Source organism: Phacochoerus africanus, chromosome 3 (genome assembly GCF_016906955.1).
Source record: "Phacochoerus africanus isolate WHEZ1 chromosome 3, ROS_Pafr_v1, whole genome shotgun sequence".
In the NCBI taxonomy this organism is placed as follows: Eukaryota; Metazoa; Chordata; class Mammalia; order Artiodactyla; family Suidae; genus Phacochoerus; species Phacochoerus africanus.
In genome coordinates this window covers 36,717,350-36,743,875 of record NC_062546.1, presented here as the reverse complement: position 1 = coordinate 36,743,875, position 26,526 = coordinate 36,717,350, and the positions used below count along the sequence as shown (strand labels likewise).

Below are 26,526 nucleotides of genomic sequence, written 5' to 3'. Positions count from 1 at the left end.
GGGTTGGCCCTATCTTTCCTGGGCTCTGTCCTGGGTCAGAGCATTCAGAGGGTTGAATTAGGATGCTGTTTCCTTTCCCCACCGTGTTTGTTAAGGCTCGCCAGCACTAGGTAGAGTTCCTGGCCGGTACCGAGGGGTTTGGTCTGACTAATGTTAATAGAGTGAATTTAAAAGTATTGTAGCTGTTAAGCTGGCTGCCATATAAAGTAGGGCAAATTAATTTAAAATTTCGAGCAGATCGAAGAGTTGTGTGAATCAAATGGCTAGAAATAATGGGTATTTTTCTTGACTTCAGTTTGTTTATTTTCTGGGTTCTGGAGGCGTGATTATGAAACCAAGCCACCCAAACTGCAGCTGCTGTCCCAGATTCGTTCCCACCTGCATAGGAGTGACCCTCACTGGACACCGGAGCCTGATGCACCTCTTGATTACTGCTACGTCCGGCCAAATCACATCCCAACGATAAATTCCATGTGTCAGGAGTTTTTCTGGCCTGGTATGTTCTCCCCTCCCAGACTAGGCAAATCCAGTTTCTGTGTCGCTTGCTTTAGCAAATTTTTAAAATTAGTGTATGTCATGTGATCCCCAAACCTTCACTCATATATGACTTCATTCAGTTTGTCTCTGCTAACATGGAAATATTGAAATACAAATACCTCTTTTTTCCTAAGATCAAGAAGAAGCCAGCAATTAAAGTAACAGTGTTTTTGTTTACTTCTCTTCCTGGTTTGTGTCTGGTTCCAGGATAAACAATTCATCCTGTTTTGCTTCTCCTTGTGTTTAGATCCCAGGTAATGTCCATCAACACCGCACAGGCTGCTAACTTGGAGATGTTTGGACACTTCTGATTTTTGCTTAATAATTCTGTGTGCTTTGTTTATTTAGCTCTTCCTTAGAGAGTGTTAGGGCAACCAAAAGTTGGTTTTAGAAAGCCAGATACAGTGTTCCCATTGTGGCTCAGCGGTAACAAACCTGACTGGTGTCCACGAGGATGCAGGTTCCATCCCTGGCCTCACTCAGTGCGTTAAGGATCTGACATTGCCGTGAGCTGAGGTCACAGATGTGGCTCGGATCCTGTGTTGCTGTGGCTGTGGTGTAGGCCAGTAGCTACAGCTCCGATTCGATCCTTAGCCTGGGAACCTCCATGTGCTGTGGGTTGGGCACTACAAAACAACAAAAAAAAGAGAGACAGATACTCCAATCACAAACTTTAAAAATATGAATAAACCCAATGTGATTTGTTGTTTTATCAGCTTTAACATATTGTCTCTGAAGCCCTCAATTTGCATTGCTAAATGTAGACATGTTCTTTGTGGATCTGTTTTACTGTGGTGCTTTGACATGTAAGGGATAAGACATTTCTTCCAGGTGTTAGATAAGTTTTTGTCCGGATGAGAGCTGTGTCACCTTCACTGTCTGATAATCATGTCACAGTGCATGTGGTGGGGGGTGGGGGGGTGGGATGGAGGTTGGAAAGAACATTCTGGGAGAGTCTGCTACTTCCTGCTCCTACGCCGGGCACCTTCCAAACGTTAGGCGTGGAGTTATGTTATATAACTCCTTTGTTGTAAAATGTGACATTTGGACCAAAGAGCCTGTCAGTTGTCTGTGTATGAGGTAAAGAATGCAGTGCTGGAGGCGGTCTCAGGATTTTTCCCGGCCCAGTGGGGTCCAGGTATCTCTCATTTTAAACAAGGCAGACACGAGGCGGTGGCGTTTAGGGAGGGACGTGTGCCAGCTGACACATGTGGCCTGGAGGCCGAGTTCAGTGCCAGGTGTGTCCAGCTCCGAGCCTGCTGCTCTCTCCCACCCACCCTCTCCTGCTTCTCTTCTTTTAACATATGCACTCACACCAGACAATGCTAATTTTGATATTTGCTAAAATTCACTTTTATGATCTAAGTGTGTGGTGTCTACGGCGACATCTGTCTGCGGTTTGGGGTTTTTAGCATACAGGTGCAGCTGAAAGTACAAACCGGGCAGCCCGGTGCTCCCTCATCCCAGGGCCTGGCCGTGACCCCCAGTTGTCTCTTCCCTCAGGCGTGGACCTGTCTGAGTGCCTGCAGTACCCAGACTTCAGCGTCGTCGTCCTCTATAAGAAAGTCATCATTGCTTTCGGCTTCATGGTTCCCGACGTGAAGTACAACGAAGCTTACATTTCATTTCTCTTTGTCCATCCTGAGTGGAGGAGAGCGGGCATCGCGACTTTTATGATTTATCACCTGATTCAGGTATGTGGTCGGGGCCTCCCTGAAAGGAGGGATGAGGGGGGGGGGACACAGGGTGAGGGGAGGCTGATCTGTGTCGCTCGTGGAGGAGTTATTAACACCCAGGCAGAAACCTTCATCCCTGGAAAAACAGGTCACTCCTCAGACCCAGGTTTCAAAGAAATCAGTTTGTGAACATGTGCAGTAAATAAAATGAAGAAAAGACCAAAGGTGTGGGAGGGCCTGAAGCACTTGTACCGTCTGTACTATAACCTTGGCTGCTCTTGGACTTGTCTGTGGGGACTCTGAGAAGTGGAAGTGGAGCTGGGGGTTTTAGTTCTTTTTAAACATTTTAGCAAAAGCCTATCAGTCATGAGCACGTGCCTTCTCTTATTGCTGATTGTTGCTGTATAAGCTGATAGGAACCTTCTAAGAATTCATCCTTGAATATATCTGTATCACCTTTGAGGAAAATAGACCATATATTTCTATACTAACATCAGAAAAAAAAGCCAAGATTCTTTTTGTCCCTCAGAATTTTTCTTGTAGTTTTATTTAGAAACCGTTTGGAATGGGGACTTGTGTGTCAAGTGGGCAAAGGTTCTTTTTTAAACAGAGGGTGGAGATGATTAAATGTCTTTTGCAGTTTTTAATGAAACTTGCTTGGTGGCTCCCAGATGTTGGTGGGAACCTTGAGACCCGTTTTCCTGGGAATTGCTTTCTTCTCTCTCTTTACAGGTGGTACTTGCTGCCCGTGTGGTCTTAACCTGGTTATTTCCGCCAGGCCCCCTCTTTTCTCTGCCCCTCCCTGTTCTAAGGACCGACCTCCTTGTGCTCACTTGGCAGAACTGACCACAGGACTTTTGCCTTCTCAGTCACCGGCAGCGGCCTGGGGCAGGGCAGGGGTGATATTTAGGTGGCACTGTCAGTCCTTACTGAGCCTCCCTGGCTGGGAGGAAGCATGTCCATCTTTGTATGTGGGTCCCTGGCCCGCGGTCAGATCATTAATCCCGGTCCAGATGTAGTCCTGCCTGGTTGGTCAGCCATGTTCCGCCTTGGTCCTGCTGGGACTGGGCCTCTTGGCAGCAGAAAGAAGGCTCTTGTCCCTGGCATGCTCATAGTTCTTTCTTGCTCTGAAAGTGTCCGTCGATGCAGAATGTGAGTTAAGCAGAGAAGAAAAGGGATCTGTCTTCTCTACCTTTGACTGAGGCCTCTTATTGTAGACGCTTGAGGAGCCTGGGGTTATAAAATCTCAAGGACACCTCGAGTCCAGGATTTTGGCACCTCCTCTTTAAAGAGCACGTTCTGAATTTATGTGACATTTAGGATCCTCTACTCTGTGTAGCTAATTAAAGAATCTAAAAGAGTTATTATTCTTGTCCCCTAGGAATAGGCTGATGCTAAATGTAGAAACCTGAGTTCTGAGAGTTCCTGTTGTGGCTCTGCGGAAACAATCCAACTAGTGTCCATGTGGATGCGGGTTTGATCTGGTATCATTCAGTGGGCTAAGGATCTGGCGTTGCTGTGAGCTGTGGTGTAAGTCACAGACATGGCTGGGATCCTGCGTTGCTGTGACTGGTGTAGGCTGGCAGCTATAGCTCTAATTCAGCCCCTAGCCTGGGAATTTCCATGTGCCATGGGTGCAGCCCTAAAAAGCAAAGGAAAGAAACCTGAGTTCGGAGAAGTGGAGGGTAATGAAAGTGTTCTTTGGGGTTCAGAACATCTGTACAGGGTATTCAGGTTATGTAATTAAATGGACGTCTTAATATTTCATATCCAGCCACATACTTTAACACTTCTGGAAGGACTAGGAATGGAGTTTTTGTGATTCCCTTGCAGGCGACACCTAGTTGTTGTTTTTTTTGTCTTTTTTTTTTTTGCCTTTTTCTAGGGCCGCTCCCTCGGCATACGGAGGTTCCCAGGCTAGGGGTCTAATCAGAGCTGTAGCCGCTGGCCTACACCAGAGACACAGCAACGCGGGATCCAAGCTGAGTCTGCAACCTATACCGAAGCTCACGGCAATGCCGATCCTTAACCCACTGAGTGAGGCCAGGGATCGAACCCACAACCTCATGGTTCCTAGTCGGATTCATTAACCACTGAGCCACTATGGGAACTCTAGACACATAGTTTTTAAAAACAGAACATCTCATTTCATCTTATCCTCTAGTTCTTCAAGATTATCATATTGTTGGTGTTGAGGTGATCTATTTATTTTTGATTGATCTGTTTAAATGTGATTAAAGTATAGAGCAGTTGATGATGAAATATCCCCCTTGGCTCTTTGCTCCAAAGAGAAAAAGCGCACCCACCCAGCTTATAGCTTAGGTTGTTTCCTTGGTCTTGATGAGTGTTTAGATCGGCAGCAGAACAGTGTTGGGCCTCTCGCTGTTGCTGGGCGTTGCAATGTCTCAGCTTCAGGCCCCAGTTTCTCCAGTTTCCATAACTGCCTGTGCTTAAAAGATTTCCTTCACCCACTCATTTTCCCTCTGGCATTTTCATTTTCACCTTGTGTTTTTCCACTCTTTTTGGCAGACCTGCATGGGCAAGGACGTAACCCTTCACGTCTCAGCAAGCAACCCCGCCATGCTGCTCTACCAGAAGTTTGGATTCAAGACTGAAGAATATGTTTTAGATTTCTATGATAAATATTACCCCTTGGAGAGCACCGAGTGTAAACACGCGTTCTTTCTGAGGCTGCGACGCTGACATGAGTGCCGCCCTTCCCAGGGGGCCGCACGTGCTGGTAGGGCAGGGTCTTCAGTAGACCTAACAGCAGCTCCTTTCACCGTGGGTTCTGTTCTCTGTGATGGCACGTCTGTTCCAGCTCTCAGCTGAGAGGAGAGAGGCCTGGGCAGTGGAGCGAGTGGTGGGTGCCCCTTCAGTGGAGGCTGCTCTGTCCAGCGCTTTCTGGACAGGCCTTCACCCCACACCTTGGACTATATAGTCAAGTAAGACTGACAGGTGTGCTGACCCTCACCCGACAGCCTCTCGAGCCAGGAATGTCTAAACTGATGTTCTTGGGGAAAGAGGACTCATCCAGGTTAAAGTGTGAGAAATGTGATCGTGGTTAAAAGATTCCTGCCTGAGAGGAACGTCCTGTCCTGGGACAGTGAGCGGTTGTGAGAGGAGAGTGACAGTTGTTGCCAGCCTGTTCCCAGCCTGGTTGTGTCGTCCCTGAATCCAGGAGGACTCCGGGGCGCTGAGGTTCCGTTGTCTCACTGACTTTGGTCGTGGTCAAAATAAACTCAGTGTTTGTGTGTGATGTCGCTTCACCTGTTGTCCCGTGAGCATCTCCCTCCAAGGCCGGGGCTGGGAGGCAGGATCTCGTCTCCCGGCCTGTGATGTTGGTTTGGGGTTGGTTCTGATTGTGCGGGACAGAGGTGGGTGGAACTGGCCGTGGGCAGAGCCTGTCTCGTCTGCAGGATGGAGGTGTTTGGTGTGTTTGTAGGGGGTATAGATAGACTGTCAGGTGTTTTTGGATTCAGCAGGAACATTTCCAAAAGTATCCAGTGTTCTCAAATAAAAATCTTTCCTTGTGACAACCTAGGGCTAGAGCTTCAATCTAATTAGTTTGCTGTCAAACTCTCTTTTTTTTTTTGTCTTTTGTCTTTTTGTTGTTGTTGTTGCTATTTCTTGGGCCGCTCCCGCGGCATATGGAGGTTCCCAGGCTAGGGGTCCAATCGGAGCTGTAGCCACTGGCCTATGCCAGAGCCACAGCAACGCGGGATCCGAGCCGCGTCTGCAACCTACACCACAGCTCACGGCAACGCCGGATCGTTAACCCACTGAGCAAGGGCAGGGACCGAACCCGCAACCTCATGGTTCCTAGTCGGATTCGTTAACCACTGCGCCACGACAGGAACTCCCAAACTCTCTTTAATTAAGAGCTGAGGTTCTTAACTTTTGGGGACTTGAATCCCTTTGAGAATCCAAAGAAAGCTGAATACTCTCTGGAAAACTGTTTATGCATGTCTAGGATTTTGCATCTGTGGTCCGTGGACCAGAAGCATTCTTGTTCCAGAGGCTGTGCTTAGAGCTTGAATCCCTTTGTTCAAGGGGAATGTGTGTCGCTCCTGGGGAGTCTGGAAGCTGTCCTGTCGCTTGGCTCTGTTAACTGCTATCAGGGCAATGGCTGCCCTTCCCCTCCCCCTTGTGGGGTCCACGGCTGGACACATGGAGTCACTCAGCTGCCAGGGTCCCCAAAGCTCATCTATGGGCAGCCTCTGAGAGGGAGTCTCATGGGCTCTTCATCCCCCCTCCCCCCCTCCCAGAGAGTTAAATCCAGCAGTCCCCTGCGGGGACCCCTGCATGCCTGTCACCTGATGGTCACTTTTAAGGTTCAGTTTTTTAAGATCACAGGTATGGTGATCTTAAAAAACATTCTGCTGAGTATATCTGTTTTAATGTTGAAGGAGTGGGTTTTTTTTCATTTGAGGGAAACAGGCAGGTGGAGCCTCTGCACAGACCAGCCCCCGGGTGGGTGTTTGTGCTTATGGACCTGCAGTCTCGTATTTTCCTCAGCAGTGAACCAGCAATGACCCACACTCTGAATGGCACCTTGTGATTCATGTTATTTTGAGGTGAAGATGAGTGTTGGCTGAAAAGCAAAATGTACACTGCTATTATGTTCATGTTTGGCCAAAATATCTAGTGTTCCGGTTACTTTGACTGTGGCAGAAGGCTAAGTTAAATCAGAAGGTATGTCCAGCAGGAGTTCTCAGTGTGGCTCAGCAATAACAAACCTGACTAGTATGCATGAGGATGAGGGTTTGATCCCTGGCTCTGCTCAGTGGGTTAAGGATACAGCATTGCTGTGGCTGTGGCGTAGGCCAGCAGCTGCAGCTCGTATTCGACCCTTAGCTTCAGAACTTCATATGCTATGGATGTGGCCCTTAAAAAAAAAAAAAAGAAGGCATGTCCAGCAAAAGGCAGTAAGTGCCACGTGGGATGAAAAGCAAAGACCTGATCTCAGAGGTTCTTGGAGAAATAAGAATTGTTGGCAACTTGGGGCCTCTGGGGCGAAAGCCTCAGGCTGGGGTGGGGGTATGGCTGTCTGCTTGCTCTGAGCAGCACCCAGCACTCAGCACTCAGTCCGGTGGGCTCTGGTGGAGCAGCAAGGTCCCTGGGGAATAGAGCAGACAACATTCTAGGTGCTAAAAGTAGGAAAAGCCCCATTTCTGAGCTCTAAATTCTCCCAGAGACTCCATGAGGTGGTGTTACAGTTAGTTGCCTCTGTTTAATGTGAGAAAACAGGCTTGAGAGGCCCAGTAGCTCTGTGCAGAGGGCGGGACCCCAGCCCAGGCCCGGCTCCTCCCCGCCTGCAGGGGCCTGTGAAGTGGAGGAGGAGCTCTCCCCAGGCCTAGACCGCCCAGGAGGGCTTCACAAGGTTGAATATTGGCGTATGTGGTTCCACGGGGACCACCAAATCATAGTCAACCACAGAGGCTATTATAGAAAAGCCAGAGGGCAGCTGCCCAGCTTTGGAACTGTCCCACTTAGGGGCAGCCGAGTGGGTCGTAACTGGTGGACCCCTCATCTGTCTGGGAATTACAGTGAGGGCGTTACTGATGGTGCTCTGGGAGGCCACAGTTTGGGGTTTTGTCTTGTTTATGGGACAGTCTATGGAGAACAGGAGAGGGAGACAGTCTGAGGTACACTTCAGGTGAGGCCTTTCCTTGAGGGCTGGCTGGAGCTCCCCCAGGACCTGGAAGGCCTCCCCTTAACATCTGCCCCATTTTACAGTAAGTTATTCCTTTTTCCTTGTAAAGTTTCATTGAGATGTTATTTACATACTATCAAAATTCACCAATTTTAAGTGTACAGTTCAGTGATTTTTTTGAAGTCAGTTTGTAGAGTTGTGCACCCATCAGTCAATCAGTTTTAGAACATAGGGCCTAAAAGGTCCCTGGTGCTCATTTGCAGTCAGTCTCCACTCCTACCCCAGCCCAGTCAACCACCAGTCTATTTGCTGTCGCTCTAGATTTGCCTTTTCTGGATGCCACATGTCAAATGACCCTTCATTGCTTTACTTCACATTGGCTTCCATTACCAGCTACTAGATGGACTTCTCTAACCCAGCAGAGCCAATTGCTTTGGGTATTTTGGTACAAACCCTCCAAGGCCTTTTATGCACATACACACGCCCTCACATATAATAATTATTTTCATATACTAATTTTTAAAATGAACTTTGATCATATTGTGTATCTTGTTCTATACATTCCTTGAAGTGGAATTGCTGGATTGGAGGAGATGCAGTGTCTTGAAGTGCAGGCCGTGGTGCTCCTCATAATCCTTGTTGTTTACTGAGTGTTTCTGCTATGCGGAGACTGTCCTGAATGCCTTTAACAACTCAAACGTATTCAGATTTCACAGCAGCTTAGTGAGGTGGGTACATGGTGATTGTCTTTTTTCCTGGAAAAAAATAGGCTCAGAGTTAGTAACTTGCCCCAAACCTCACAGCTAGTGACTGGCAGAACCTGGAAGTCTGGCTCCAGACCCTTTACCTTTAACCACACACAAAAGATTTAGTTTATGATTCAATCCCTTCAATTCCTTCCATTACATCTACAGTTCCTACTTTTGTTGCTGTTTTGTTGTTGTTTCTGTCGAATAGACGCTTGTGTTGTTCCAGGAGAAATTCCAGAGCAAAGTGGGAGAACTTTACACATCACTTTCAAACCTTACTACAAAGCTGCAGCAGGTGATCGTGGCAGCACGGTAATAGCATAAGGGACAGATGTTACCGAACAGTGGAAGAGAATGGAGAGCTCAGAGATAAAGCTTCATATTTGTAATTAACCGATCAATGAGAGATTTAGCAACTGGTGCTGGGACAACTTGATGTCCAAATGCAAAGAAACAAATTTTTATCTTTACCTCACACCATACAAAAATTAACTCAAAATGTATCCCAGACCTAAGTAGAAGAATTAAAGCGGCTTTTCTGACCTTCAGTGCCCTGGGATGATAAAGCTATAGCCAATCCAATCCTCGGGGAAGAGCCTCCTTACCTGTCCTCTTGCATCTCTCACAAGTGTCCCATCTTAATAAATCCATTTCTTGCCTATCACTTTGTCTCTCACTGAATTCCTTCTGCGTGGAGGCATGAAGAACCTGAACTTCAGTGAATCCAGACACTGGAACCAAAACCCTCAGCAAATGGAAGATGTTGATGAAGCATTCTTTTTTTTTTTGTCTTTTTTTTTGCTATTTCTTTGGGCTGCTCCCACGGCATATGGAGGTTCCCCAGGCTAGGGGTCCAATTGGAGCTGTAGCCACTGGCCTATGCCAGAGCCACAGCAATGCGGGATCCGAGCCGCGTCTGCAACCTACACCACAGTTCACGGCAGCGCCGGATCGTTAACCCACTGAGCAAGGGCAGGGACCGAACCCCCAACCTCATGGTTCCTAGTTGGATTCGTCAACCACTGCGCCCCGACGGGAACTCCGATGAAGCATTCTTCATTCCAAAAGAAGGATCATCAGAACCAATTCTGGGACCACCTAAGGACCAGCTGTGAGAAACAACGCACAGTCTCATCTACCCTGATCTTTATCAATGGCCCTATTTTTCACTCCCAAACGGTAAAATCACCTCCCCAGGTGGCCATGGTATTTAAGGCATTAGCCTGCTGTGGCTCCCTTTGCCTGGCAAAGCAATAAAGCTATCCTTTTCTCCTTCCAAAAAAGAAAAAAAAAACACAGTTCCCATTGCAGCTCAGTGGAGACAAATCCAACTAGTATCCATGAGGGTGTGGGTTTGATCCCTGGCCTCTCCTAGAGGATCGGGGATCTGGCGTTGCTGTCAGCTGTGGTGTAAGCCAGCAGCTACAGATCCGATTTGACTCCTAGCCTGGGAACTTCCATGTGCTGAGAGTGTGGCCCTAAAAAGCAAAAAAAAAAAAAAAGGAAAAGGAAAAAGCAATAAAACTCATTGGAAGAAAACAGGAGGAAATCTTTTTTTTTTTTTTTTTTAGGAAGAAATCTTCATGGTCTTGGATTAGGTGATAACCTAGCCTGAAATGAGAAATTGGATTTCTTAGATACAACACCAAAAGCACAAGTTATAAAAGAAAAAAACGGGTAAATTGGACTGTAAAAAAATACTTACACTTCTAAAGACACCATCTAAAAAGTGAAAAGATAACCCACAGACTGGGAAAAAATACTTGGAAATCAGGTATCTGAGGAAGTATATATAGAATATATAAAGAATCTTACAACTGAACAATAAAAAGAAAACTATTCACATGGATTCATTCTATGTAACAATTAAGGAAGAAATGATACCAGTTTTCTACAGTCTTCCAGAAGATAGAAGCAGAGGGAGTAATTCCTTACTCTTAATGAGGCCAGCATTGCCTAACATTAAAACCAGACAGACTAATGAAAGAAAACTGCGGGCCAGAACATAGATGCAGAAATCCTCACCAAAATATTAGCAAATCAAATCCAACAATTTATGAAAAGAATTACACACTGTGATCAAGTGGGTTTTATCCCAGGTGTGCTTAAATTGTTCACCATTAGAAAATCAATCAATGTAAACACACCACAAACAGAGAAAAATCTTTGCAAAGCACACATCTGATAAAGGACTGTTAGCCAAAATATACAGAGATCACTTAATACTCAATAATAAGGAAATGAACATGATTTTAAAATGGGCAAAAGAGCTAAAGAGTCACTTCACCAGAGAAGATGTGCAGAGAACGTATGAAAAGATGCTCCACATCATATGTCATCAGGGATCTGCAAACAAAAACGAGATACAACCACACACCTATTAGAATGGCTCAAATCCACAACACTGACACCACCAAATGCTGGCGAAGATGCGGAGCAACAGGACTCTCATTCATTGCTGGTGAGACTGAGAAACGGTGCAGTCACTTTGGAGGGCAGTTTGGTGGTATCTTACAAAGATAGATATAGTCTTATCACATGATCCAGCAATCACACTCATAGTTACCCAAATGATGTTAAAATGTCTGTCTTCACACAAACCTGCCTATGAAACTTTTTTTTTTTCATAATTGTCAAAACTTGGAGGTAACCGAGATATTCTTCAGTAAGTGAATGGATAAATAAACTGGTATGTCTAGACAATGGAATCTTTTTCAGCACTAAAAACAAATAGGAGTTCCCTTTGTGGCTCAGTGGTTAACAAACCCGACTAGGAACCATGAGGTTGCAGGTTCAATCCCTGGCTTTGCTCAGTGGGTCAAGGATCCGGTGTTGCAGTGAGCTGTGGGTGTAGGTTGCAGATGTGGCTTAGATCTGGTGTGGCTGTGATGTAGGCCGACAGCTGTAGCTCCAATTTGACCCCTAGCCTGGGAACTTCCATATGCTGTGGGTGTGGCCCTAAAAAGCAAAAATAAATAAATAGAAACAAGCTATCAAGCATGAAAAGACATGAAGGAACCTTAAATGCACATTATTAAGCAAAATAACTAGTCTAAAAAGGCTATATACTGTGTGATTCCAACTATATGACATTTTGGAGTTCCCTTGCGGTTCCCTTAAAGATCTGGCATCACCGCAGTGGCTCAGGTCGCTCCTGTGGCTTGTGTTTGATCCCTGGCTGAACTTCCATGTGTCACAGGCACAGCTAAAAAATAAAAATAGCCCAATTATATGACATCCTGGAAAAGATGAAACTATGAATACAGTGAAAGGGTCAGTTTCTGGGGGTTTGTGAGGAAGGGAGAGATAATAGAGCACAGAGGATTTTAGAGCAGTGAAAATACTCTGTATGATAGATAGCGTAATGATGGGATATATGTCATTATACATTCGTCTAAACCCCTGCTGTGCGCAGCACCAAGGATGAACCCTAATGTAAGCCATGGGCCTCGGATGACAATGTGCCCATGTAAGTTCTCCTATAATCAGTGTACCACCTTGCTGGGGGATGTTGATAATGGGGAAGGCTGTGTATCTGTGGGCAAGGATATGTGGGAAATCTCTGCTCCATTTTGCTGCTCTAAAAATTAAAGTCTAAATTAAAAAGCTAATCTAATTAAAATGGGCAAATGATTTGAATAGATAGTTCCCTGAAGAAGGTGTACCAATGGCCAATAAGCACATGAAAAGATGCACAGCATCATAAGTCATTGGGGAAATTCAAATTATCTTCACAAGACTGGCTAGAATCAAGAAGATGTAATCAGGATGGACAAGGCTATGCAGAGATGGGTGCCCCCACACATTGCTGGTGAGAGTGTAAAATGGTGCAGTCCTGTTGGGAGAGCAGGTTGATAGTTTTTCAGTGTTAAACACAGAACCATATGACAGCAGCAGTTCTTCTCAGGGGTAACGAAAACATGTCCACACAAAGACTTATACGTGAATCTTAACTGCAGCATTATTCATAATAGCCTCCAAATGGGAACAACCCAAGTGTCCATCAACTGATGAATGGATAAACAAATGTGATAAGTGCATACTCATTAATAAAAAGGAGCAAAGCAGTGATAAATACTACAACGGGAGAAACGTCGCTCATCAGAAAGTTTCAAAACATGCTCAGTGAACAAAGCCAGGCTTAAAAGAACACATATTGTAGGATTTCTTTCATATGAAATATCCAGAAAAGGCAAGTTAATAGAAGCAGAAAGTAGATGAGGGACTATCTACTTGTATCACTTTACAGTCGTTTCTTTCAATTTGCTAAATGGTTTTCATGACCATTCTGTAGTGGTTCTATTTTCTTAGTTATACTTCTATTGTTTCTCAGTGAGATTTCTGCTTTTATATATATATAAAACACTGGAGTGAACATATTTATGGTTAAGGGTTTTTTTTTTCTTTTTTCTTTTTTTTTCTTTTTTTTTTTTTTGCCGTGGATTGGACTTGTTTACTTCTGGATAGATCCCAGAAGTGGAATTTTTAAGTCAAAGGATGTGAACTTTTTCACTGCCAGCTTCTCGTTGCCAACTCTATCATTAATATGTTAAGGCTCTAGTCTTACCTCAGAACTCCCAGGATTAAGTATTGTCACTTAAAGTGCTTGATGCTAATTTTAAAATAGGCAATAATTTGCCATTTAAAAATTATTAGTGTGGTTGAACATTTTCCATTGTTTTCCTAGCAGCATTCCTTCTTTTTATTGTTTGCATCCTTTGTTTCTTAATTTCAATGAAACAGGGCAATCTTGATGCTTCTCATCATTTAGTCATAGGAGCTTTTTCCACAACTGAAATGATTTTCAACCAAGTCTAACCAACTGGTCCCACCTGGGAATTTGTGGCGAGGGTTCCTTAAAAGTCCCCTTTATGTGGTGTTGAGGAGAGGGATGGAGTGGGGGAGGGCAAGAGAAGGGAGGGACCAAGGTGAAAATAAAGGCAGGTCCTGGAGTATCTTTTCCAGGCCCTTAGCTGGTCCTCAACCATGCCCCCTCCTTATTTCTGAGTCCCAGGAGAAGGTGCTGCATGGAAGAATAAGGCACATGTTCTCTGTTTTGGGGGCCCCTTGCTCCAGCTGCTCAGCCTGGTTCCCTTGTTAATCTGCCCCCATCAGTCCACAAAGTCCATCCCAGGAATCCTGCCCCCCTCTTGGCTCCCCCAGGGCAACAGCAGACAGCTCTTTCTGCCCGCCCAGCCCAGGACCTCTTTTGAGCCTCTTGGGAATGTCTGTCCTCTCCCCTAATTCTCAGGTTATTTGAATCCCTGAGGTGTGTGGCATGGCTGTCAAAAGCTTGGCCTCTGGACTGTTTGGGCCTGACCCCTACACCTGCCACTGGCTGACTATGCCTCGGTTTCCCTATTTGTTAAAAGCCTGTCATGTGTTGTGAGGAGGACATGCAAGAGCTTGTGAAGTACGCAGTGTGCTGCCTGGTGGCCGGCAGCCTGGGATAATGATGGTTATTCCCCTTAGGGGAGTGGAGAAAATCCTAGTTCAGATGAAGCTGGAGGGTCGTGTTTCTCAGCCTTGGCCACAAAAATGCCCAGACCTGGGTGCTGTCCTCAGAGAATCTGCTGTAGTTGGTCTGGGGCCCAGGCATGGGGACTTTTAAAAGTTTCCCAGCTCAGGTGATTCTGTTGGTGGCCAAGGCTGGAGAGCCTGGTCCAGGTGGAAACCTGCCCTTTATCTCACACGATTCCAGGCTTGGCTCTTTGCCTCCCCGGTGGAGGCTCCTCACCTCATTCTCCAAGATGCGTGCCTTCTCCAGGCCCGAGCATTTGGTGCCCAAGCATTTGGTGACTGACCTTCCCCAAAAGGTCAGGTCCTACTTCCTCTCCCAACTCAGGGGTTAACTCCATTTTATTGTCACACCACTTTTGTTCTTTTGTATGTACTGGTTTCTCTTTTGTACATATTGGTGTTTGTACATATTGGTGTTTGTCCTCCCTGCACGTCTGTAGGCAGAAAAGCAGATGTACTGGCTTTTGTGATCGTGGGACATCTTGGAGGAGCTGAGTGTCAACTAATGTTTTAGAAAAGCATGCCTTTCGTCCCAGGCTCCTCAGAGCTTCTCTATGGCTGGGGCGGGTGAGGCCAGGAGAAGGCCATGCAGGTGGACGAGGTAGGATGCTTTCAGCAGCAGGTAAGGTAAGGCCCCGCTCAAACTCCTCAAAGACCAATTATTGTCTCACCCAGCAGATGTCCAGAGGTATTGTATCCTGTGGTCATATAGCCATTATTAACTATGTGAGCTTGGACAAGCAGCTTCAACTCAGTCTCCTCGGGAGTTCCTGTTGTGGCTCAGTGGTAGCAAATTTGACTAGTATCCATGAGGATGTGGGTTTGGTCACTGGCCTTGCTTAGGTGGTTAAGGATCCAGCATTGCCATGGGCTGTGGGGTAGGTCGCAGACTCTGCTTGGATCCTTTGATGTTGTAGCCGTGGTGTAGGCTGGCAGCTGCAGCTCTGATTCAACCCCTAGCTTGGGAACTTCCATATTCTGCAAGTGTGGACCTAAAAAGACAAAAACGAAAAACAAACAAAAACCTCAGTCCTCTCATCCATGAAGAAGGACTATTTCAGGTGCAATGAGTTAACATAAGTATAGGTCTTACAACAATCCCTAACATAAAGAGAATCTTTTGTGCATGTCGGCTACTGTATCAATAAGTTGTTGCTGCATAAAAAATGTAAAAGTCTCAGTGATCCACAGCAATAACCATTTCTTTCTCCTGCAGGTTGGCAGGGGTTGGTTTGGCCTCTCTAATTCAACCTGTGCATATAGATAGCTCAGGGTGTCCCACGCGTATTTTCTCTGGGTCCCAGGGCCGCAATGCAGCAGGCACAGGGTGGAGGGATGCTCTTCACATGATGATGTTCAGAGGTTCTCTATGGCATCTGAGATACAGGATAGAAGAGAAGCACAAGCCGTGGTCAGGAACTGGCACATTTTGTCTCCACCCCCTTTCCTTTGACTCTAGCAAGTCACATGTCCCAGCCCAGTTTCAGCAGGGAGGGGGAGAGAAATTCTACTTATGCCAGTGAGTGGTAGTATCAAGTCACGTGGCAAAGAACATGAAGAATTATAAACTGTGTAATTGGTAGGTGAGCTCAAAGTATTGTAATATTTAACATTGTTAAATTTGGAATGTTTTCTGATTTCTCCTTTGATTCATGGGTTATTTGGAAGTAAGTTACCTAATTTCCATGTCTTGGGGGATTATTTTCCTGTATCTTTCTGTGATTGATTTCTAGCTTAATTTTCTTATGATCAGAGAACCTACTTTGTATCAGTGTTAAATTTCTTTTTGTCTTTTTTTTTTTTAAGGGCTGTGCCATGGCATATGGAGCTTCCCAGACTAGGGGTCAAATCAGAGCTGCAGCTGTTGGCCTCCACCACAGCCACGGCAATGCCAGATCCCAGGTGTGTCTGTGACCTACACCAAAGCTCATGGCAATGCCGGATCCTTAACCCACTGAGCAGGGCCAGGGATTGAACCCACGTCTTCATGGATAGTCGAGTTTGTTATCACTGAGCCATGATGGGAACTCCCTGATTGTCTTTCTTAACAGTACATCATAAAAGTCCTTCTAGGTCCAAAGGCATAGGTTTAATCACTTTTTTAAAATAATATTTTTATTTTTTCTATTATAGTTGATTACAATGTTCTGTTCATTTCTGCTATACAGCACGGTGACCCAGTGATACATACATATATACATTCTCTTTCTCACATTATCCTCCATCAATCGTGTTCCATCACACATGAGTAGATACAGTTCCCTCTGATGCACAGCAACTTTTTTTTTTTTAATTGAAATATAGACTCACAATGTTGTGTTACTTTCAGGTGTACAGCAAAGTGATTCATATATATATATATATAGAGAGAGAGAGAGGCTATGCATATATTCTTTTTCAGAGTCTTTTATAGGTTATTACAAGATTTTGAGCATAGTTCCCTTTTTTTTTTTTTGCTATTTTAGGGCCACACTTGGGGCATATGGAGGTTTCCAGGCTAAGGATCAAACTGGAGCCGTAGCTGCCGGCCTAGGCCACAGCCACAGCAACGCAGGATCTGAGCCACATCTGCAAGCTACACTGCAGCTCACGGCAATGCCGGATCCTTAACCCACTGAGTGAGGCCAGGGATTGAACCCACATCCTCATGGATCCTAGTCAGGTTCGTTAAACTGCTGAGCCACAAAGGGAACTCCAATAGTTCCCTTAATTTTAAACAAAGCTGCAGTGTATCCATAGGTGTATAAGTGTCACAGTTTCTTCAGCCATCTCCCTATTGTTGGACATTCTGGCAGGTTCCAGTTTTTTGTCACTACAAGCACGGCGGCAAAAACCATCCTTGTACACGTCCTCCATGGTCTTGGTGGGGAGTTGTGATCACTGCTAGAGTTAGAATTTCAGAGTCAGGTGGCACCACAAATGCTTCATGATCCACTATGTTCAAAGTGTCGCAGTGGGAGTAAGGCTGGTCTCCAGATGCCATCTGCTCACACCTTGTGTCCAGTTGCACACACTCCTGGCATTTCCAGAGGAAGGCTGGACTGTCCTCCAGGGAGCTGGCTACACTGCATTTCTCTCTGGACATGGGGGACTGCTGGAATCTGTCTGTTGTCCTGTGGCAGGTGCCTTATGTTGATGTGACAGGTGAGCTCAGTATCATACATGTCACCCTGTCTTCACAGGTCACTCCTTAGCTGGTTCATGCACCTGCTCATCATGTAACTTTACAAAGCTTCTGCTAGAAATTTTAGGCAGATCCCAGGCCTCTGTAGGTAGGGCCACAGGTGGCTCAAAAATAGCTCGTTGGATGCTCAGGTGGAGACAACTTATAGCACTATATAATATATATATATATATATATGTCTTTTTAGGGCCACACCTGAGCCATATGAGGGTTCCCAGGCTAGGGGTCGAATTGGAGCTGCAGCTGCTGGCCTACACCACAGCCACAGCCACACGGGATCCAAGCCATATCTGTGACCTACACCACAGCTCATGGTAACGCCAGATCCTTAACACACTCAGCGAGGCCAGGTATCGAATCTGTATCCTCATGGACACTAGTCAGATTCTTAACCTAATGAGCCACAACTGGAACTCCAACTTCTAGCACAATTAATGTGGCTCAGATCTCGTTTTTGATCTTCACATGGGACAGTGACCCACACCAAGAGTAAGAGTGAACATTCATGGCATGTTATTTTGTGCCTTGGCACTGAATTAAGCACATTACATACAGCATCTCATTTAACTCCCTCCATGATTTGAGGTACAAGAGTTATGTAATCCTATTGCCTGACTCACCTGCAGCCATGGTAGTTCTGCATAAAACCACTCCCAAAATTTAGGGGCCTGAAAACAATCACCAGTTATTTACTCGTGATTCTGTGAGTGGATGATTTAGGCTGGGCTCTCATAGGCGATCCCTCTGGTTTCAGCTGGTCTCCCTCATGGGTCTGTGGTCACCCGCAGATCAGCTTGGCTTCTGGGAGTGGGCTGGCTGTTGGCTGGAGCAATAAGGATTTTGGTCCATATGGCATTTCTTCCTCCAGCAGGGTAGTCTGGGCTTGTTTTTGTGGTGGGGGAAGGGATGGGCATGGGAAACAGGTGAAGATGAGGGAGAAAGACAAAGGGTGCCCAGGCTTGTTGAGATCTAACCCAGAATCGGATACAGCATCACTTTTGTCACATTCTGTTGGCTAAAGCAAAGCACCCAGTCAGCCCAGATCAAGAGGTAGGAAAATAGCTCCACCTCTGGATGAAGGGAGCCACAGTCACATTGCCTGGGGCGGGATTCAAGGAGGGGTGAAGGTCTGGGGCCATTTTGGTAGTTTACCTCAATGGCTTTTCCAGGTCAGGTGGGTGACATACAGAGAGGTTATTTAATATTGCCCAAGCTCACAGAACCAGCTGGTGGTGGGTCTGAACTTGGGCAGGCAGATGCCAGTGCCCCAGCATCAGTCCCTCTCCCATCTGTCCGGGTCTGTGAAGTCTTCCTGCCATGGAAGCCACCCTCAGTGATCTCGCCATCTATGAAAACCCCCAGTGCACAGTCAACCTCCAGGAGAATATCACTCCCAAAGACCCTTAGCTCCTGGAAGGACAGGTGTGTGGTGGAAGTCACAGGTAGTATGTGGATGGATGGCGTGCCAGATGGTTGAGTGGACTGGTGAGTGGATGAATCTTCGCCAATTAGGTAAGGATGTGAGAGGGCTGAGGATGGCTCTAACCTCATCTCTGACCCATTACTGAAGTGGAGGGACAGGAAATAAAGAAATCTGCACCTCCAGGTGGCCTTTCTTGGGGTCTTCAGGCTGAGAACCTGAGGTGTGAGGTGAGACAGCCTGTCCAGTCAGGGAGATGTGAGCAACTGCAGCCTCTGAGCTGGGAACGGTGAGTGCAGAGTCTTCCTTCAGAGCGTGGGTTGCCCAGAGCGAAGTTTAGAAGGTAGTCTTCAGTGCCAGGGTTTGGGCTGATCGCGTCCCAAGTCTCTAGCCCTGTGCAAGGCACCAGGATTCCCAAGAGGACCCTTGTCTTCGAGGAGTTTACAGTTTGAGCCTCCTCACAGGGCCATCGGCAAGGTCAGGGACACAGTCTCCAGGCTCAAGTCCTGGCTGATGGGTCAGTCCTGTTGTGGCTCAGTGGTAACTAACCCAACTAGCATCCATGAGGATGCAGGTTTGATCACTCACTCAGTGGGTTAAGGATCCAGCATTGCCATGAGTTGTGGTGTAGGTTGCAGATGCAGTTCATATCCTATGTTGTTAGGCTGTGGCTGTGGCTGGTAGCTGCAGCTCCCATTCAACCCCTAGCCTGGGAACTTAACATATGCTGCAAGTGCAGCCCTAAAAAACAAACAAACAAACAAAAAAACCAGGGTCACCAGCAAGACCAAGTTGTGGATCCCATATCTCTGACCAGGGGTCATATTAAGTATCCCAGCCCATCCCCAAGGGATTTGGTCTTGAGAAAGGTCTTGAGTCTGGTCTGATGCCACCCCCAGGCATCCTCCTGCCAGATGATGCCATCAGTGTTGTTCCCAATTGCACTGGTTTATAGTCCATCATACCATCAGCCATGACACCACTTCTTCCCCATAGAACCCCGAGGAGTGAGACTGGGGCTGAGAGCCCTTCAGTACTGGGATGGGCTGCTGTGATGGCCTCTCAGTGTGGCCTCAGAGAGCAGCTGCTTCACCATCTGCCAGCTTCCATCGAATTCCACCAGGCTCTTTTTTCTTTTTTTTTATTTTTTATTTTTTCCATTGTAGTTGATTTCCAGTGTTCTGTCCATTTCTGCTGTAAGCAAAGTGACCCAGTCTCTCTCTCTCTGCCACACACACACACACAGGTTTTTCTTTCTTTTTTTTTGTCTTTTTGCCATTTCTTGGGCCGCTCCTGCGGCATATGGTGGTTCCCGGGCTAGGGGTCGAATCGGAACTGTAGCTGCCAGCCTACACCAGAGCCACAGCAACGCAGGATCCGAGCCGCGTCTGCGACCTACACCACAGCTCACGGCAACGCCAGAACCTTGACCCACTGAGCAAGGGCAGGGACCGAACCCGCAACCTCATGGTTCCTAGTCGGATTCGTTAACCACTGTGCCACGATGGGAACTCCCAGGCTCTTTTTTCTTTGTGTGTATTTTATTGGGTCAGCTTGACTTTTTACCTAGGTACACGAGGTACCTACCTGAAGACACCAGCATTTCCAGTACTGCAGGTCCCTCGTGCCCTCCTTGGTCACTGCTTTTCTGACCTTTATCCCCATAGGGGAGTTTTGTTAGTTCATCCTGCATCCCATGTTTTTCTGGGGTGACACCCACTGTGAGTCTACACTAGTCTGTCCCTGAAGGGCTGGAGCTCCGTGAGGGTGAGACTGTTACTGAACTCAGGTCCGCTGCTCACCACTCAAGACAAGGGCAAGTGTTCATAGGAAGGGAAAGTTGGCTTTACGTCAAAGTCCAGCAACTCGGGGAGAAGATGGACTCATGTCCAAAGGCCAACTCCCTCACTGACAATCAGGGGGGAAGAGCTTTTAAAGGAGAGCTTCAGGGGTGGATAAGTGGAGGGAGGGGGCCACGTGCAGAAACAGCATCATCAGCTCTGACAGTTATCTCAAAATTGGGCATTCAGCGGTCTGATCAGCATCATCTTGATTGTTTTAAGTACAGTTAGTCCTCAGTTCCCAGGTCAGTTTGTTCCCATTTCTTTGAGGCCAATTCTCAGAACCGTGACAGCTGATGTCATGGTTACAGTCTGGTCATCATGTATTAACTTCTTCCACCTGGTGGGGGTTTCAGTGTCTGCAAAACAGCTCACAGGCTGTGGCTTAGAATATTACCTATAGCCCTTGAGGAGGAATGAAAAGTCCTTGACTTTGTTCAATGACTAAGCTGTTATTAGTTTGTCCCGTTTGACTCCTTTCCTTTGTTTCTGTGTTTTCTCATTTCTCTGATTAATTTTATTCTTTGGCTAATGTTTCTCTACAGACAAGAGGCAGGTGGAGGGCACGGGGGTGGGGGGGGGGGTCTGTCCTGGGAAGGCCCCATAGGGTTCTGTTTCATTTCAGGACTGGGTCTTTGTCATCTCTGTCCCTGTTCCCCTCCCTGCCCCAGGCTAGCACAGAGCAAGCTGCCCAATGGATGTTCCTTCCATGAAGGCCATCCTGCCTTTCCACAGCACAGGGTGATGGCGAAGAGTACAAGCTGCCTGCACCCAAGTCCCAATGCTCTCATGTACCACTGTATGACCTTGGGCAAGTTACCTGACCTCTCTGTACCAAACCAGGGAGAATAATAGCACATGCCTTGTAGGGACATTGCAATAATTAAGTGCACCAATATTTATAAAACTCTTCCAGATGTCCGGGACATTGTGAGAATATTTAAGTGTCTGATAAATGAAGACATAACAAAATATTTTCCACCTGAGCAGCTGAGGGCAAGGTTTAGTCCTGTTTTTTGGACCACCATCTCCTGAGTCAGGAGTCAGCAGATTTTGTAAGTGGCATTTTGTGCGTGTGTCTTTTTTAAGGGCCACACCTACAGCATATGGAAGTTCCCAGACTAGGGTTTGAATCAGAGCTGTAGCTGCTAGCCCATACCACAGCCACTGTACCATGGGATCCAAGCAACATCTGTGACCTACACCACAGCTCATGGCAATGCCAGATCCTTAACCCACTGAGCGAGGCCAGGGATCGATCCCCAGTCCTTATGGATACCAGTTGAGTCGTTATCACTGAGCCACAATGGGAACCCCTTAAGTGGCATTTTATTGGTCTGTGTGTTGTCTAAGGCTCCTTTCACACCGCAAGGGCAAAGTTCCATGGTTACAACAGAGACAACATGGCCCACAAGCCCGAAACATTTACTGTCTGGCCTTTTCCAGAGTAAGCTTACTGATCTCTTCCCTGAGTTTTCTAAACCCAAGATGACAGGTGCTGCTGCAGCTTCAGTGCAACCACTCCAACCTGGAAAGAGTGGTTTTGTGGATGTTGCAGGTTCATGTGCATCAACACCAGCCTCTGCACAAACCCCCTTGGCTCCCAAGGGTTTCCTTGGCTTCTGTCCTGGTCCTCGAGAGCCCATGTGGGCCAAGCCTCTGGTGGCTTCTTTGTCTGGGGGGGGGGGGGGCAGGTAGGTTTGAATGTGTGGGGAGAGGTGAGGAGAGAGGCGCAGACATGTCCTCCGGGGATTGAAGTTCCGCCCAGAGCAGTGGCCGGCTCCCTCCTGCCACAGGGGCACAGTCACAGCACAGTCCTGTTTGAAGTAACTGATTAAGTGGTGGCCTTGGGGCCAGCTCTGGCAAGCCTGCCATTTCCTCTAGCACTTTCCACCAAGTCTGCACTGCAGAGCACTCAGAGAACAGGTCATGAGATGCAGTTTACTGTGGAGAGCTGGGGCTGGTCTTCCCAGGCCATGGGTTCACTGGGGTCCCCTCAGGACCTGGCAGGGGCTTCTGTTACTCCTGGCAACAGACTCTCCCACAGTTCATGGTCTCACTGAGCAGGCTGCCTTCGCAGACTCACCTGGCTCTGCCCCATTTCCTGGGTCTCTTGCCAACAGGAGAGCAAAGCAAAACCAAGAAAACCAGCACAAAGGCATAAGTTACTCAAGAGGAGACATTCAGGGGGAAAAGGACAGAGGACCTTAGCACTTCAGTAGGAAAAATCTGCTCACATATCACTGGGGGTGGGGTGGGAGTATACATTGGAACCACCTTTTTGGAAAGTAAATTAGCAATATGTGTCAGGATCTTGAAAATGGCCCCAGCACTTCTAGTCATGGCTCAGCAGAAACAAACCTGACTAGTATCCATGAGGGCACAAGTTCAATCCCTGGCCTCGCTCAGTGGGTTAAGGATCCAGCATTGCCATGAGCTGTGGTGTAGATCACGGACGTGGCTCAGATCCTGTGTTGCTATGGCAGTGGTGTAGGCTGGCAGCTGTAGCTCCATTTCGACCCCTAGGCTGGGAACCTCCATATACTGAGGGTGCGGCCCTAAAAAGAAAAGAAAATAGCCCCAGCCTTTGACCAGGTTGACCCAGTTACAGTAATGAAGCAACCCATCTGGGAGTTCACTGTCATCTATAGCTAACCACCCCCAAACTCAGATTTATCTTATTTATTTAATATTTTAAAAAATATTTGTTCTTTTTTGGCTGCCCTGAGGCATATGGAGCTCCCGAGCCAGCAATCAGATCTGAGCTGCAGTTTCAACCTACACTGCAGCTGCAAGCAATGCCAGATTCTTAACCCATTGTGCCAGGAAGGGAATTGAACCCATGCCCCCGGGTTCCAGAGATGCTGCCGATCCCATTGCGCCCCAGTGGGAACTCCAAACTCAGATTTACAATAATAAACAGTTTTTTTGCACACAAGTGTCAAGAACTGTGAAGAATCTAAGGTATTATCCTATTTCCAAGTTACTGAGTGAGCCAGCTGGTTTCATGGGGGCGGGGAGGAGACATGCATCTATCTCCTGGATCCAAGAGGAAGGGTGGTTTATTAATCTCAGCATTGGCAGTTGTCAGAACACCAGCATTTGCCCCAGTTCTTAACGTTCTGATTCTCACCCAGCAACACAGTTGGGGCAGGGGGGTACCTGCACACACAGCAGGTTACACAAAAATGCACCACAGTCCATTCAAGGTGGATCGTGGACATAAATGCAAAAGGCAAAATAGTAAAGCTTCCAGGAGAGCAACTTGAGACAAAGAAATTAACGATTTGGCCTCGATTTCCAGTCCAGGCAGCTGCTTGAGAGGTCGGACCAAGGCAAGACCACCTCGCTGAGCAGCAGAGCCGCCCAGGGCCCCTGGGTCTGTACCTTCTTTCATCCAGTCATTCATCCCAAGTTTATTAAGAGTCAACTATGGCCAAGGCTAACAGCAATGAAAAAAACAAAGACATGAACCGCCAATGAAAAATGGATTAGACTTCATTACGAGTATAATTTGGGGGCAGAGCCTCCTTGCCTGTCAAAAAAAAAAAGTATATTTGGGAGTTCCCATTGTGGCTCAGCGAGTTAAGGACCCGACACAGTATCCATGAGGTCCATGAGGACACATGTTCTGATCCCTGGCCTTGGTAAGTGGGTTAAGCATCCGGTGTTGCTGTGGTGTATGCTTGCGGCTGCAGTTCCGATTCAACCTCTAGCCTGGGAACTTCACATTTGCTGAGTTTTACTATAACGCTAAAATTTCTGAAAACTTGTGGCTAAAGCTTTGGTGCCAGATCAGTGACCAGGATCAGTAGGGCTGGTTCGCCTGGCATCTGGAAGCCAGCTTTAGCTTCCAGGTCCCTTAAGGCTGCTGGCACCATTAAAGGCTGCATTTCCCAGAGCATCAGGCTAATCAAAGCCAGCCGTGGCCATTCCTCTCCCTGCCCCAAGCTTACCCTTACTGATCTCAAGAGTGCCCCACTGCCCCCTGATCAGCCATGCCAGTGCCATATGCTGCAGGTGCGGCCGTAAAAAGAAAAATAAATAAAAACAAATGTTTAGAGTTCCTATCGTGGAGCAGCGGAAACGAATCCAAGTAAGAACCATGAGGTTCTGGATTCCATCCCCGGTCTCGCTCAGTGTGTTAAGGATCCGGCGTTGCTGTGAGCTGTGGTGTAGGTTGCAGACAAATCTCGGATCCTGCGTTGCTGTGGCTCTGGTGTAGGTCGGCAGCTGTAGCTCCGATTAGACCCCTAGCCTAGGAACCTCCATGTGTCGTGGGTGCTGCCCTAAAAAGCAAAAAAACAAAACAAAACAAAATAAATTTTTAAAAAGGATGAGGAAAGAGTTTCAGAGAGATTTAGGAGCTTGTCCAAGGTCACACAGCTAGTGACCTGTGCAGCTAGAATGTGTACACATACCTGTGTCTGTCTCAGGTTGTGTCCTGAGATCTTGCTGGGGAAATCACTGACTGTCATGAAGTCCCAAACTCTTATCAAGAGTCTGGATACTCTTATCAATATAATGTCACAGCAGTGAACATGCGACCTTCTAACACCGCAGCTGTGTTAGTTTCCCTAGGCTGCAGAAATGAAACACCATAAGTTTGGCGGCTTGAAACAGCAGAAATTGGTTATCTCACAGGTGCGGAGGCCACAAGTCCAAGATCAAGGTGTTGTTGGTGGGACACTCCTTCTGAAGCTCTAGAGAAGGTACCATTCAATGCCAGTCTCCTGGCTTCTGGTGGCTTCAGATGTTCCTTGGTTTATCCATCCAGCCCTCCTGCCTCTGCTAGACTTCTCCTTGTGTCCCCATCACCTTCCCTCTTGGTGTGTCAGGTCCAAATTTCTCCTTTTTATAAGGACACTAGTGACTTTTTTTTTTTTTGTCTTTTTAGGGCCACACTCATGGCATATAGAGGTACCCAGGCTAGGGGTCAAATCTGAATCGAAACTGTAGCTGCCAGCCCATGCCACAGCCACAGCAATGCAGGATCTGAGCCACATCTGTGGCCTCCACCACAGCTCACAGCAATGCTGGATCCTTAACTTATGAGGGAGGCCAGGGATTAAGGCTGCATCCTCATGGATCCTAGTCAGATTTGTTTCCACTGAGCCAGGACAGGAACTCCTAGTGACCTCTTCTTAACTTGGGTTAAATCTTCAAAGACTCTATGTCCGCTTAAGGTCACGTTCTGAGGTACCCAGGATTATGACTCCAACACATCTCTTTTGGTGCGTGCAGGGTCAGGGGGATGGGGCTGGGGCACAACTTAATCCATATCAACTGTTCACACTTCCCATGGTTTCAGTACATTTTTTTCATTGATTTCCAGTTTCCCAGAAGCAAAGACATAAAAGATTATAGAGTTCTTACTTTGGCAGCATTTTACTAACATTCAAACAATACAGAGATTAGCCTGTACCCTGGGCAAGGACACATGAATTCGTGAAGTGTTCTGTATTTTACAATAAATGTTCTGGTTCAAGAAAAAAAAAAAAAAAGACTTTTGGAGTTCCCATTGTGGCTCAGTGTTAACAAACCCAACTAGTATCCATGAGGACTCGGGTTTGATCCCTGGCCTTGCTCAGTGGGTTAAAGGGCACGGTGTTGCTGTGAGCTGTGGTGTAGGTTGCAGATGCGTCTCAGTTCCCGTGTTGCTGTGGCTGTGATGTAGGCCAGCAGCTACAGTTTTGATTTGACACCTAGCCTGGGAACTTCTATGTGCTGTGGCTGTGGCCCTAAAAAGACCAAAAAAAAAGCAAAAAAAAAACACCTTTAGATGGAGTTCCCATTGTGGCTCAGTGGTTAACAAATCCGACTAGGAACCATGAGGTTGTGGGTTTGGTCCCTGGCCTTGTTCAGTGGGTTAAGGATCCTGCGTTGCCATGAGCTGTGGTGTAGGTCACAGACAAGGCTCGGATCTGGCATTGCTGTGGCTCT

The 26,526-nt window shown here is 46.9% G+C and overlaps 1 protein-coding gene and 1 pseudogene across 1 annotated transcript in view; both read left to right on the top strand.

The window, feature by feature from the left end:
* The window catches only part of KAT14 (lysine acetyltransferase 14), a 36,059-nt gene extending 30,587 nt beyond the window's left edge, over positions 1–5,472 (top strand). Inside the window, 3 exon segments of the mRNA XM_047771625.1 lie at positions 321–496; positions 2,041–2,231; positions 4,743–5,472. Of these exon segments, the coding sequence (XP_047627581.1) occupies positions 321–496; positions 2,041–2,231; positions 4,743–4,916 (541 nt within the window). The 3' untranslated portion in view covers positions 4,917–5,472.
* A 20,480-nt stretch (positions 5,473–25,952) lies between these two features.
* LOC125123779 (uncharacterized) lies at positions 25,953–26,051 on the top strand (annotated as a pseudogene).
* The last annotated feature ends 475 nt before the right edge of the window (positions 26,052–26,526 follow it).